The following is a 15,146-nucleotide window of genomic DNA, read 5'->3' as shown; positions in this document are numbered from 1 at the left end:
GTTATTAGAAGAAGAGGAAATTGAACTTTCTATTGATGTGATCGAGAGCGACAAATTGTCGCTAGTGCGTGCATAACCAAATAAGTTCTTGTATTATTTTCATAGATGATAAATGGGAAAGAGACGAAAACTACTGCATACTAACGATGGTAACAACATTTTTCCTTTCGAAAGAAAAACTTCGATTTTAAAAAGTTGGTAGAATGCATAGTTAAAATTTGTTAAATCTTTCAGTTGAGAGAAAAAGGAATTAAATAACGGACCTCCCTACTAATTTCCTCTTCCTGGATCTCAATATCTGCGACGCTCCTTTTTAATACATCCATATTACCAAGGATATGCAATTTCTCATTCTGAAGAAACTCTATGTACTTCTTTCTGTCCTCCTCTTCGAGTTCCTTCCTTTCTTTATCAGCCTTTGCCTCGTTCGATTTCGCGTTGTCCTTCTCCGAATTGTTTTTTTTGGGAATCGTGCAAATTTCTTTGGATTTGGAAAGCATGGAAAGCTGCTCGATAGCCTCTAGAAGGTCGTCGTTAGATATTGCCAGCTTGTTCTCGATCATCTCGCACGATTTCGATAACTGGCCATTCTTCTTTGGCATGGAATGATTGTTTTGATTGCTGTTCTGTACAGAATTAATCAACACGTTCTCGTACAGGCTCATGTTCCCGTTTATCGAATTGTCGTAGTTTCGTGAATGCTTATTTGGTTGTCCGTTAATCTTCGCCCCATTCAATTGGATGGTTCCATAAGTGTCTTTCGTTAGGTCGAGGATTTGCGTGTAATTCCCACCGTTATTGTTAAACATCGACCCATCGATTGCCGTATTCTCGTAACCCGAGTTACGAACTTGTGAGATCGAACCGCAAAAACTATGGTCCCCGTTGTCATGAATGTTTGGCCACATCATGGACTGGCTGTTGTTATTGTTGTTCGGCGTGATCGCTTGTGGATGATTCTGTATGTTGTCTGTTTGACTGTCTGTATGACCTAACGTCTGGTTTCGACGATTTTTCGGCGAGTTACCATTTTGGAATATGATTTTTGAATTTTGCACACATACGTTCTCGTATGAGGCTGAATTTGATTGTTTCGCAGTGTCGAAGGAGAAGTGTGGTTGATTTTTAGATGGACTCTTCGGACTGTCGAAAGGTGAATTATAACCGAGTCGCTTGTCTCGTGGTAGAGAGCCATTCGTTTTGATTCTGTAAAAGAAAATGAAGATGTTGTAGACTTCAAACTATACAACCTCTATATTTAGTTCTATATTTAGTGATGTACGTATATGTATTGAAATTAGAAGCTAGTTATTGGATTATCATCATTATTGATTTATATAATATATAAATAAGGAAGACTAAACTTGTGACTGTTACTCAAATACGGATGACTATATGTACAAAATGCTGACAGAAAAAGTTGTACAAGACTTTTGTAAAAAATTGTCAAAAACATCAGCGAAAGCTCTTAACCCCTTTAGTGTCGTACAACGATACATCGAACTATATTTTAAAATAAATTTATAAAACGTTGTAAATGGTTGGATTTCTCTGCAGAAGCCCTATGTGATGTTCCATAAATTGAAAAAATCGTTTATGGGTTTAACTTCTTGTTATATCCCGTGATGAGGCTATATATACGCCTGTGTCATAAGACAATTCGACATGAGATTTGCTTGAGACCGTAATCACAGGTTTATATAACACTGTTTAGAACAGAATATCTCCTTATGTTTCACAAAATAATCTTGCATCGATAGGACGAGAGTAAAATTTTTGCTGGGCCTGTAATCTGTACAATAAAGGATTACACGGTGTACACATTAGTAATCATCAAAGCTAAGTAAATTATTTGTGTTGGAAATAGTAAGTAAGTATTATACGTTTTCAACAGCCGGATAATCTTAAATGTTTATAATAATATTAGAATGTTATTTCAGTGATGTTATACACGAATCACTTGTTTTGGAGCAAGTAATCCTTCTGACGCTTGCTGTGCATCATGGTATTATCATTTAGTTTTGTGTTTTAATATTAGAAATTTTGTTACAAATAATTGAGAATGCAGTATTTATACTTTACATTTTCTATATCAAACTATGACCAAACGATGATTCTTCTTATTTGCAAATACTGTTTATAAAAGAAAACTGATTTCTCCATTTTTTCTACTGATTTTGAATAAGTATTATTAGTACGATTTTCAACAAATATTGAAATACAATTGTCATTATTTTATTTTCTCTTTATTTCGTTTCTATTTTCCTTTTTGAATTTTGTAAATATCATTCTAACTTTTTTTTTATGATTTCTTTCTCAAACTTTACCAAATTACATCAAATTGGTTCGGTATTCTTCGCTTAGATACAATTCTTTTGATCGCCACTAAAAGGGTTAAAAAGCTCACTTTATGGTAGAATTCACCCTTAAGAAAATAATATCGCTATAGCATGAGAACAGTCTCTGTCTTATCTATTTTCTTTCAACCAAGATAGGCAAGCTACTCCTCGCCAAAAAAGGGTAGCGGGATTAAACCTAAAGTTGCTTGTAATATGTGCAACATAACGTACTACGGTCTTGGATGACGTATCAAAACAGAATTGCAAGTGATTCGCGATAAGTTCGAATCTTCTCGCAAGAAATGCAAATAACCCATTCACCTATTAGGTTGTCTCGGTTTTTCAACGGTGCTCTGCCTCTCGTACTCCGCGCACATGGCAAGGATTTCCTCGAGTCTCATTTTCTCTTGCCTCTCGACCTCCTGCTCTCGTAGCCTCTCCTCTTGCGCCTGTTTCCTCTTGTTCTCCGCCTCTCTCCGTTTATTCTCTGCGTCAATCTGTCTCTCTCGCAGCTCCTCCAGCGAGCAACCACTTCCGGTGCTAGGAGTCGGGCTCTTCACCCGTCCAAAGCTTCTCTTCGGCTCGTTGTACTTGGGATTACGATTAAACGCAGGACTCGGTGGCTGTATCCTCTTGATGTTCGGATTCGAACCAAAACCCTGCGCTCCAGCCACGCTCCTCAGATTTCCACCACAAAAATTCCCGTTACTGGGACTGTTACAAATATTAGGATTCGAATCAAATTTTTCCAACTGAAGATACTCGGTTGTCGTGGTCTTGGTAACAATTAAACTTTGACTCATGTCGAAATCCCTTGTCGTCAAGTCGTCGAGATCGTTCGACCTTTGGCAGGTGAAGCTTCGTGACATAAGACCTCCCTGATTCACATTGTTCTTCGATATCGTTTGAAGGATATGAGGATTTTGGTTGTTCTCGTTATTGTTATCTCGGTAGTACGGTTTGTAGGTTTTTAGGTAGGATTCCGCGGTTGAATACATCTGAATCTGATTATGATTCGGCGACGAAATGTTTTGATGCTGATGATTAGGCGTATTGGATCTGCTGGGTGTTCTGATATCCAATCTTTGACGATTCTCATCGCTATAATAGTTAGGAGAGGAAGAGGCGAAACAGCTACCTGGGGAAGATGTATTGAGAAAATGAGCGGGTGAGGATGAATTAAAGGATGGCGTGTTCGAACGACTTCTTTCCAAGTTTGTTAAGTTTTGTAACGGTGAATTATTATTGGCATTTTTTAGGGAGATTAAACTGGAGGATCTCGAGTGACCGAGAATTTGATCGGCAGGCACGTTCGTGGTAATAGCACCCGCTGGAAACACTTTTGGAGACACGCAATTGTTTCTATTTTGTTTCGATAACATTTCGAATTTCGTTAGTTTTCCAAGGAAACCTATTTCTTCGTCCGAGCAGGAATTTCTTGGTGATTTTCGTGGTGCCACCGGTGGTTTTCTTTCCAAATGATAGTTCTCCTGCAGCTGGTTGTCCGGTAGGGAGAAGCTTATAGGCGCCATGGAGATTCTCGAATGTGGCAGTACCGATCGTAATTGTTTCGCTTCGGCTGGGTGATTAAAGCGCATGTAATTCGATCTACCGATCGACAGCATGCAACCTGAAATGTTAAATTCCCATTTATAGTCATCTGAAAATATTCTTAATATATTTTTAGGTATGTAGATTTTTATATTTCAAATTATATCTTACACACTTAGAAATTACACTTTTCCTACAAGGAGACGAAATTTTACGAAATATCCCAAGTACGTGAAGTATATAATACTAAATATCAAATACAAATATAAATTACAAAACATGAGGTCTAACTTCGATGATGTAAATTGACCAAGTAGCAGGTTTACAAAAAGTTTATACTTGGTCATTCGTATCTGAGTCAAGGTCTTACCTTGAGCGAGTCTCACTGGTGAATTTATCGATACACCATCGACTGCCGTAGTTCCATTTATGGGATGAAGAGTGACCACGCCGTTATTATTTTCAATCGTGCAATGAATGGACTCGACGCCGGTACCAACAACAGAAATATCCGCATCTCGACTCGATCCAAGGGTTAATTTACCTAAACAAAAAAATTGTACATTTTAAGAACGTTTTAAGAAATTTGTACGAAATGTAACTAATTATTAAGAAACTTAGAACTTTTATTTTATATTAAGGACATAACAATTGTTTAAAGTGTTTTATAACGAATCCATGAACAATTGGCATTCTAAGCAGAAGGATTCGAAAGATACTCGGGCACAAACATCGAAAGAGTTGAGATCTGGAGAGAATGCGACGAAAATAAGCTGGAGTACAGAGTGTGCGCTACATTTGCGGTAACTCGGTTTTCGAGAAATGCGAAGCTATTCAACAATTTCAACTATTATTCTAAATGATAAGGAAATCACTGCCAAAACTAACTAAACTTGCTTCCATCTTCACAATTAACTATCTTGGCTTTCGAAGTTGCATGAAAAGCGTCACAGGCATTCTACATATACTCACATATGTACGGAATGCTGAATACTGAGTTGTAGATTCGTGGTAACAGATAATATGAATAAGAAAGATACTTGCTATTACTTTTGAGTATTTCTTATACATATTGATGTTTCATTATTATTCTTTTCGCTGTAATTCAGTAAATCATGAAATCATGTTGTTCCAATTCTCTATGCACGACTCTAAACTCTATTCAGCTTTTCAGAAACGCTATCGTGAGAGTTGCATTTATTCGAGCAGCTTTCGCGTATTCCGCATCATTTTTAACGCGATCAAGATCCTAAAACCTTCAATCTATATGCCATCCATACTATTTGCAGTCGCCATTTAACATGGATTATGGTAGCAAGCCCAGTCCCTCTGGTCTTTGTAATATTCCATTGATATGTGGAATTCCTTTTTTTCAACGTATTAGCGAATGCTTGGACGTACATCCTGAACATGCATTACGATTCATTTTCCCTCCGGTGTGCTATGCATCTGCGCATATTAACAATGCGCTTAAATTAAGGAACTTGAAGAAATTCATTGTAGCATGTCCTTGATTAGACAATTAACTGCCGCGCAGGAATGCAATGAATTATGTACGTGTTAAGTCATGGTTAATTGGTTTTTTCTTAAGAAAAATTTTTAAGGCGAGAGAAAAGTCGAAGAAGACATAATGAATTAGGCAAATGTTGAAATCGAGGTGTTACGGATTTGTTTAACTTTCTACTTAATTTTATATTTATAGCTTTTTTGCTTTTTGAAGCATTTGATTACGAGATAACAGAAAAATATTTGAAGTATTAATATCAAAATAGATAATGTTCTTTAAAGCATTATATTTAATTGCATCAAAAATAACAAAACGCGTATACTTACGAAATGAAAATAGGAAATCAGAATTTAACGTTTTAATATAGTCTTGTCTAAATTTATTTCAATTTCTCAATACATCACTAAAAACGTATACAGTAGAAACATAAGGGACAAACGTTCGTTATTTCTAGTTAGAAGAAAATAACCATGTCGTGTATTCTAACGAAGCAATCGGTGCGTGAAATAACCTTTAATCAGAGAGACTGTAAATAACTTTCAATATAATAGTTTATTATGCAGATCCTTAGTTAGAAATTCGTCAAGTCACTCTAATAATACATCTGCCGGATAACTTCTATCTTCTTGTGCAATTCGATCAAACGAGCCAACTGGATTGTTTATAGTTGGAGAAGCGAATTATGCAAAATCGGGGATAAAGATAGGGGAACTTAGTTACCTCCACATGATATGAAATACTCTTTCCGTTTAGTCGATCGATCGTATTCGAGGGTAAAAGGGCGTAGAAACGCCGGCATTGCGACCTGACACGAAAAAGAAAAAGAAAAAGAAAAAGCGCATGCTCCTTTTCGCAGGATATTCTCCGTGAAAGGGTCGGCTCGATCATTAGCGCGAAATAACTCTGGGTGTACGCGCGCGCCAATCTGCGAGAGCAGCGAGTAAATCGTGGCGCATTCTACAAAGGACTGGCTGTTATATTTAGTTTTGGCGCGGTCGTGCACTCTCGTACATTTTCGGTCTTTTTGGAAAAGTTTCCGCCACGCAACGTTCAAAATATATCTCGCGCAGAGGAGTCAGTCTCATCTATTTTGCAGTCGGCAGAACGCGACGCGCTCCAATCTGTTCCCCTTTCTTTCCTTCCATTTCCTTCTATTTTTTTATTCCTTTTTACTGCTTTTTATCACCTTTGAATCCTTTTTTTTTCCTTTTTATTCTTTTTCATTTCGTTTCATTCCTTCTTTTCTGAGTTCCCTGCTCTTCAAAATGTAGATCCTACATATCTGGAATATTCGAAAACTGGCACCTTTCCAACAAAACGAATTTCAATCTATCCGAGTACCTCAATCACAAACACCTCTATCTACATTCCAGTGTTAGCTTTGCGAGCAATACATTAACAAAATTGATGGCATTGCGTAACACCCGATAAATCCGCGCGATCCGTCGCTGCGATTTCGAGAGCCCTACGCAATTACAACGTAGCCAGCGGATCGTATCGATAATAATCTACAAACACTACAAACTGTAATTCCACTAATTTTTACAGAGCACCATTCCATATATATAATCTGTACACTAAACGATTCTTAATACGACTACGAATCGATGAAATTTTTAACTATTTTCGCTCTGAAAATTTGTTGATACGATCGACTAGCAACTTTGTTAATATTAATTGATTATCATAGCGTTAAAGTATACATATACGTTTCACGTATACATAGACGACATATCGTCTACATATACATCGTCTCTCAGACAATTCCTACATTTTTTGTAGGAGACATCTATCCTGTGGTAACATTCAAACTTAAACAATAGAAAAAATTCTATCGAAATGAGATCAAAGGATCCGATCCGACGCAAGAAATTAAACAGGAAAAATGGAGTAGTTAAGACGATCGGTGAATTTAGATATTTCAAAGTTTCATTACGTACAATTAGACAGAAATTTTGTCCGGGTTGGAGAAAGTTCTTTGTGATTCGTCTATAGCACGATATAGTTCGACTATAAATTTCAACGAAGCCAGTACTATTTCGACTAAAAAGAAAAAACAGATGCGAGAACGTGTTGTGCTTAGCACGATTTTGATCACGAGTTAGCTCATGCTTAACTTTACTGTGATCTTTTTGCATTCTGGCATTACGATATCTTAGCGAAACTGTTGCATTCCTATGTTGTTCACGTATCGGGATACGTATTGATTGCTTGGCTTCTTAGAGAGATGGGAAATATGTAGGTAAGTGTAATAGGTTTAAAATTGGTTCCAAACTCGATGGAATGTAATGATCGGAATTGAAAATTTATCGGGGAAGGGGTTGGTCGAAAGCGCTTTGGTAAGTGAAAGTGATCAATTTCTGCACCTAACATTCTTAACGATGTAAAAATGAGTAACTTCTAAAACTTTTTTTGTTGCTTTTTCTTTAGCTGCGTCCTTGGTCGACATTAAGCGATGGTTATCGAGTTCGTTAGAGTGTAGATTACTACTTACTTTGTGCATGTTCAAAAATATACCCTTCTACTCAAAAAGAAGAAAGAAAAAAGGAAAAGAAAAGGAAGAAAGAAAAGAAAAAAGTACTCGGTACCTTTGGATTTTCTCAACACTTTCATGTAAAAGTAAATTAAAGCAAAAGATTTAAAACTTTTATCTTAAATTACAAAAGTGTATTTTTCTTTCTTTTTATATATTCATAAATAATCCAGCTACAATTTGTTTATCTTGCACGTTATCTGAACGCTATATCCATTTTATCTTGGAAGAAATAAAGCTGCTTCTTAGATAACGAAAGACAAATTGTCTTTTAATGGTAAGAAAATGATATCGTTATCCATACGTATAAACGTTATAAAACCATCTGATAGAGGAAATTTATGCGTTAAAATCTCTTTATTTGTATAAATAACTACGTGTTTTTAAATTATTCATAACAACTACATATACATATTTTCATAATGTTTCGTAGTATTTCATAGTGTTTCATAGTGTTTCATAGTCCATATGTATTCATATTCACTTTTCCAAGCGAAGAATTTCGATGCTTCACATTTTTTATGCCGTACTTTCTACAAAACTTTATATACTACATTCTCCGGAATTCATATACATTTTACGAAACCATTATTCGGATTCCATCGCACGAAAGTTAATTTTATCGCTAATTTGAGTATTTCTGTTTTAAAAAAGAAATTTGTTTCCATCTGTCAACAGAGTTGTTAAGTGTTCTTCCAACTGTAGTACAAAACCAACACTAACGCAGCACAGTTACAGGACACACGGTCCAAAGCGTTAAAAACGTACAACTCTGTTTCGAGGCACGACGGTGTCTTGCGCCGACTAACACTTTAAACCATCAGCGGCTCAAGCCTAGTTGAACGTGTTAAAAGCTGGTCAAACAATGACGTCGGACAGTTACGGACTGAAAACGAGAAACAGGGAGATTAATTCCTGACAATCGTTTTGTTCTACGCGCGAGGTCGCGCGTACCACAGGTAGATCGGTCTTTGTTGATATCTATCCGGCGGATCAGGTTAATGCGATTGCGAAATGCATCGATCTACGATAAAGTTTCCGTCTTTGGAACGATTAATACGATATTTAGCGTGATTATGTCGGTTTCTGATAATTGACGGCCGTGGTAATTCGTAGGTTCGATCGACTTGATCAACCAAACCTGTACGCTTTAATTCTTTCGGGCAATATCGAAATCTCGATTTCTACCTTATTCTGCATTTTACATTCTGCATCGTACAAAACTTCGCTTGATATAACACGAAGCAAAAATATCTTACGGGATTTCCTATTATCGAATTTTAAGCGAAAGATCCAAGAAACGTCTCCGACGTAGGAAACAGCCCACGAAAGGAATATACTATTATACTGTCGACCGTTCGAATCCGTGAGTGTACTACTTCCAAACAAGCAGGGAGCCCGTTGTGCTAAAAGAGAATAATAGGACGATGAGAGGAACGAACGTCGCGTCGCCTGAAAATATACGGCACTTTGAGGATTGACTCATGCAATAATTTATATTGCGTTCTCGACTTCTCTCTTACACTTTTTTTTCTATCTTTCTTCCACCGCAACGGTACGTACGCATATACGTATGCGTGAACTTTTCTCTATCTTCCTCTCTATGCACCGACTATATTTAAGTGCAACGCACCACGCTTATGAGACAGAACGTTCCTTGTGGGTTACTGTCCTCTTCTCCAACTCCCCTTCGACCGCGTAAACGCCTTTACGCCATTTATATACCGCGTACAGAGGCGTCATATGCGCAGCTACGCACGCGCACTTTCTACGCGTGAATGTGCATGGGCACCACGTTGCCTTATGATTTTTTCTACCCTTCTCTTTCGCCCTTTTCTTTTTCTTCACCACCATTATCGTCTTTCATCTTTTTCTCCATTTTTTTCTACTTTTACTTCGTTCTCATATTTCTTTACCTATTTTATATGCGTCAATGTACACGAACATCGTGTTATCTTACGATTTTTTCTCTCTTCGACTTTTTCTTCTTTTTCTAGTTCTGTTACTTCACATTCTTCGTCATCGTTATTATCTTCTTCCTTTTCTTCGTCTACGTTTATTTCTTCCGCGTGCTATTCACTTTTTCCTACTTTGTTTTATTGTCACAAAACGGCCGGAATATCAAGTTCATGCATTGTTACACGACTGCCATGTAATTAGATACTAATTGCGCGATAGGCGATAGGCGTTAGACCAACTCTATGTTTTCTGATTGGAGATCGAATAGTAGTGGAGAAGGAATAGCAGTGGAACGAATGTGGAATCTTTATGTTAATTGGATCGTTCGAGGCCATTTCTAAGAGAACGGAAGTTCTTTTGATATCAGGCGAATTCGCAGTTTTTGAATGGAATAAGGAGGTTTTAAGAAAGAAACATTAAGGATTGCGTAATTAAGTGATAGAGGAAGTTCTAGTTGGTAAGGTCTATAAATGCCGTAGATGTCGTAGAATTAGTGCGCTGTTTGGACTCGTGTGCTTTCGTAAAGGTTCGAATGTGTTGGCAAACGCAAAGTAAAATTTCCTCGATTCTAGGTACACGTTCCTTCGCGCAAGGTTTATTTCTGACACGTTTGCTGAAATCTTCGCTGCGCGAAGAAACCGCGTACAAAACGTGACGTGTAAATACTTACGTGATTTACGTTGATGATTTCTGAACACAATGTAGTTAAGTTGTTTATGTTTAATTGCAACCATTTTAACAATTTAATTACGGCAGTCGAAAGAAATAGAACTTTTACTAGTTCTAGAAAAAGATTGCAAAGAAATCAGCGTTAAACAAAACCCCAAAAAAGAAAATTCCAGAAGCAATCGAATCCTCGTTGAAAGGAAACATCAAATTCCAACCTACAACTCTCAAAAGTATACATTGGTATTTGAACGTCAAATACGATACAACTTACCGCTCTACAAGAATCTCGCAGTAGCGATAAAACGAATAAACACAACGAGCAACAGATATATGCAAGGAACGCGGACCGCACACGAGTCGAAGAATTTCAAATTGCGCCAATACCATGAATTCCACGTTTTCTACGTCAAAGGAGAAACAGGAAAAATAATACAAGTCAAGTAAATTCATCGATATATTCCTTTGTTTCTTCCTACTAATTTATTGTTATCTCGAGATTGCTTTCTTATCGATCTAGAGAAGTTTCCGGTTGGCGAATTGCCATACAGAGAAACACTTCTCACCGCGTTACACTTTTTCCGGCGCGGTTATCAACTGTTTTTACACAGTGTCATTTTATTGGACGCACGTACACGGACATAAAATGCACGCATAGAAATGACGAAGAGCTTCACGAGAGACGAATAAAGAAAGAAAGAGTATCCATCCAAGAGTATCTTGGATTGTAGTGTCCACATCGATATATCGACCGTCGTCGAGTCCGACTGGCGAAGCTTCGAAGGAACCGGTTAAATATTTGATCGGCGATTTTTTCAATGGAACAGAATTTAGATAGTAGGTCGAATTGGAAATGCAACACGATTGTATTTATAGATAGTTGAACTTTTGTTTCGAGGTACGTAGAATTAAGATACGTAGAAATCAGTTTGTCAATTCAATTTGCGATATGTTTATAATACATGCATATACAACAAATTCGTCGCTTTGTATATTCTGTTACCATCCAAGCAAACCAATTCTTCAGAAATCCAAACTATGGAATTATGCATGTGCATCCATCGCACAGGAAGAGTCTCACGCTCCGCGGAAAACACGAATACTACAGACGCAGCGTCATTGTTATCTCGTTCCATCGACGTTATGATCGTTACACATCACTCTATTCTTCTTCGAATTCTTTCCGCGGAAAACCGATCGTATCGGGACTGCTCGAGAAATTACAAAAACCGATTACGAAATTTTAGCTTCCTCCGCGAGGAAGGTTTTACTAATTACTAAAAGGTTTTACTAAGCTTTTACTAATCGCGATTCTTTATTATTATTGGCCAAATGGTTCGGCCCGTTCGATCTGTTCGGTGCGGTGAATGCAAATATTTGTGTACGGTCGGCTCTTTTTCCGGTTTCGACACCGATGCACGTGCATCGAGGACCTCTCGGCTTCCTGACGCGTCTTCGATGTATTTCTAAAAATTCTCCGTCGCTCTTTAGCACGCGAGAAATCCCGGTATGACTCGGTTATTCCAATACTAAATAGATCCATCAGCTGGATGATGTTACGGATAGATGAATTTTATCAAGTTAATTGCTCGACTACCATCTAATTGCGGATCGTACCGCCGCTCGTGGCCCCGTTATCGATGAATCTCGGTTTTCCCTTGTTTGACAGATTATCTAAATGTTATAAATTCTGTCTGAAAGGCGTTTTTATAATTGATATACGATTTACTGGAATCGCGCTGCATCGGAAGATAGAATGTTTGAACAGAAACAAGAAAGAATTAGGCTTATCAATCATTTTAATAAAACTCGTGATGATGTGTTAAATAAGTGAAAATTAATGTATGCAGCACCATAGAACGAATAACCGTTAATGGTCCTTAATGTTTAAAAAACTTTTTAAATGGCTTTATGAATTATACGAATAATTTATAAATAAAGATACGGAATGTGTACATATCGTAACAATTCTTCCTCGAATTTCCTAATTACCAAGAGTATGTACGTTCAGAATACTCTCGACTTCTTAATGTAGTCCATTATAGACAACGAGGAAACGTAGAGACGACAAAATTCCAAGAAAATCGCTTCGAAGAAATTGACTAGACTTGATTTCTCAGAGATATTCTCCCCACCGTCATTTGCGTAACACACAAAGTGGAACTTTTAGCGCGTTGGATCGTAGTTATATAGCATTATTAAGCTTTATCAGACAGAATTACTACCATGTTCGAATCACGGATTAAAATTGATGAATCATTGCCTGTTATGGATACAACGTTATCTAGCAAACGCTTATTGTCTTAATTGCCTTCGAGATACAAGCGAAGTAAAAAATTATACGTTTAACTGATGTTCTAAAGAAACCCATCTTTTCTTTCTCATGCTCGATAAATGAATGTGTTTCGTTATATTATATTTTATCGATGTGGATAGTTGTCCGTTTCTCTCCTTAGAATAATGAAAATTTATTCCGAAAGAGAAAATTGATTCGGAAAGAGCTATAGAATAAGTCAATATCGGTTTGAATGCGGTCAAATTTCATATAGTTAGGAAGCACATTTTTAATTTCAAATTTCCAAAAATTCAATAAGATATATTCATTCTTTTCCATACAGAGTCCCGCAGTAACAATAACTTTCTCAAGAATTTTATAACATCAGCCCTTAACCGTGTTACCCTGAAAACTTCTTACAGTATTATTTTCCCCCAGAAAGTCAGATTCAAAATCCCGCCTACACTCAACCATCCATTAGATCACGTCGAAATTAGTTTGAGTCACCTTTAAGCCACCTTTACGAGTTTGAACAGGGATAGACGCTATTTACCGCAGTCGGGTACACCACCGTTAGCATCTTTAATTCGCCATTACATCCGGCAAGCGTATATAGTCTTACCTTCGGGTAAAGGATGTAGGGTCACCGCCGTTGACAAACGTCCGCTTCCCATGGAAACGAGATGTGGCGCTTCCGTTTGCACTCGCAACGCTCGTCCAGCCTCGCGCACCTCAAGACCGGCGGTTGCCATGCCTGCATCGAAAAAATACAGAAAAATCTCCGTTAAAATTAATTATTTCTGTTGCGTTAGGCTTTTCGTGATGTTATAATTCACTTTGTAGAAATGCAACGTCGAGTAAATTAATTTCATTCAGCAGGTGCTTCGACACATTCTTTTTAAACACATCTTTTCCAGAGGACATTAAAAGATTAAAAACGATTTTATTGGTGTTCAAAGATGAATAAGAAAAAATTATAAATCAAAGAATTGTTTCTCTCTTTTTTTGTATAAATAGTGGAGATGACAATGGGTTTATTACGCGAGATATGCGTACAATAATTAAAATTGTATAGAAAATAAGGATAATTAGATTAACAAATTAAATTGAAGCTATCAATTGTATTAGAAAAAGATCATTCTCGTGGCATGTAACAAAAATTATAAAATTTCCAAATTCTTCGTACTAAATGTTTTATTGATCTAAATGTTCTATAAGGGTCGCTCGAGACTAGAAAGTGCAGTGACAATCGGTACGACGAATTCGATTTCATCGAAGACACAGGCATGAGATCGATTTACCGGTGCGAGATGAGAAAAATAAATGAAGAAGGGACGCAAGAACGAGAGGAAACCGGTCGCCGCGGGATGGTCGAAATTCTTTTTCTGTACGTTCCCTCCTTCTTCTCCTTCTTCTTTTTCTTTTTTCTTCCCATTCTCCTCGTCCCGGAGTCACGGGTCATGAAAAATTAGTGGGTATACACCTCGCGGAGGAGGTGCAACGTGTGCTACGAACGTGAAAAAAGGATCTTTTTCTTTTTAATGTGATCCTGATGTCTGCATAATTTCCACGTCCTGACAACAGACGATCCTGTGTAATCTGACGTTGATATTTCACGGTATAGTCATTTTCTGCTTTACGACTAAAGTTTTTTTCTATCTTTTATTTTATATGGGAAGGTATACACTATAGAAGAATTAGGAATTAAGTAATTACGTTAGTTAGAAGTGGATAGAAACTTTTTAAATGAATGTGTTGGATCATGTGGTTAATAGTTACAGGCTGAACATGTGTTAGAAAATGAAGAGGGGAGAGATTTGAGATGGAAAGAGAAAAATTGCAATTGTGTACTACGTTAAGTAATAATTCGTGCGTAATGTAAGGATATATATGTAGTTTCTGTAAATAATAATGTACAACGCCCCATAAATGCATCTAAATAGGATTAACATGTTCGTTTAGAAGCACGGGGTACTTGAAATTTTTCAAGAGGGGTTTTTATCTTGTAGGCTTTCCTGATATATACTTGAAAGCTAGATCGGCGAAATGCTTGAAACATTAAAATTTTAAGAATTAATTTGCCATACTATTAATTTATGTACATATTCAAAATTCTACATTTCTGGATAACAGATTCGCTTATTTTAATATTTCAGTCATATTTAGATTAATCTGCTGACAACACGGTATAGTACATACTATACATATAAGTATATTAATTTTTTAATAAATAAGAGAAATATATATGACGTATCTGTTTGATAAAACGTTACATTATATTGCTTTATCATCGTAGAGTAATGTTCAAATTTATAA

At 36.9% G+C, this 15,146-nt stretch overlaps 1 protein-coding gene across 4 annotated transcripts in view; it reads right to left on the bottom strand.

Moving 5' to 3' along the window:
- LOC139988646 (uncharacterized) overlaps positions 1 to 15,146 on the bottom strand; it is a 59,412-nt gene that overhangs the window by 19,382 nt on the left and 24,884 nt on the right. The window contains exons 1-5 of one of the 4 annotated variants that reach the window (XM_072006301.1): positions 9,564 to 9,716; positions 8,699 to 8,816; positions 4,261 to 4,434; positions 2,661 to 3,969; positions 264 to 1,206 (exon numbers count right to left, since the gene is read on the bottom strand). In XM_072006301.1, the coding sequence (XP_071862402.1) occupies positions 264 to 1,206; positions 2,661 to 3,964 (2,247 nt within the window). In that variant the 5' untranslated portion in view covers positions 3,965 to 3,969; positions 4,261 to 4,434; positions 8,699 to 8,816; positions 9,564 to 9,716. Of the gene's footprint in view, positions 1 to 263; positions 1,207 to 2,660; positions 3,970 to 4,260; positions 4,435 to 8,698; positions 8,817 to 9,118; positions 9,383 to 9,563; positions 9,717 to 13,452; positions 13,585 to 15,146 lie in introns of those variants that run through there. The other 3 variants (XM_072006299.1, XM_072006300.1, XM_072006298.1) reach the window with 3 other exon arrangements.

This window comes from Bombus fervidus, chromosome 7 (assembly GCF_041682495.2).
Source record: "Bombus fervidus isolate BK054 chromosome 7, iyBomFerv1, whole genome shotgun sequence".
Classification (NCBI taxonomy): Eukaryota; Metazoa; Arthropoda; class Insecta; order Hymenoptera; family Apidae; genus Bombus; species Bombus fervidus.
This window is presented reverse-complemented; position numbering and strand designations above follow the sequence as displayed.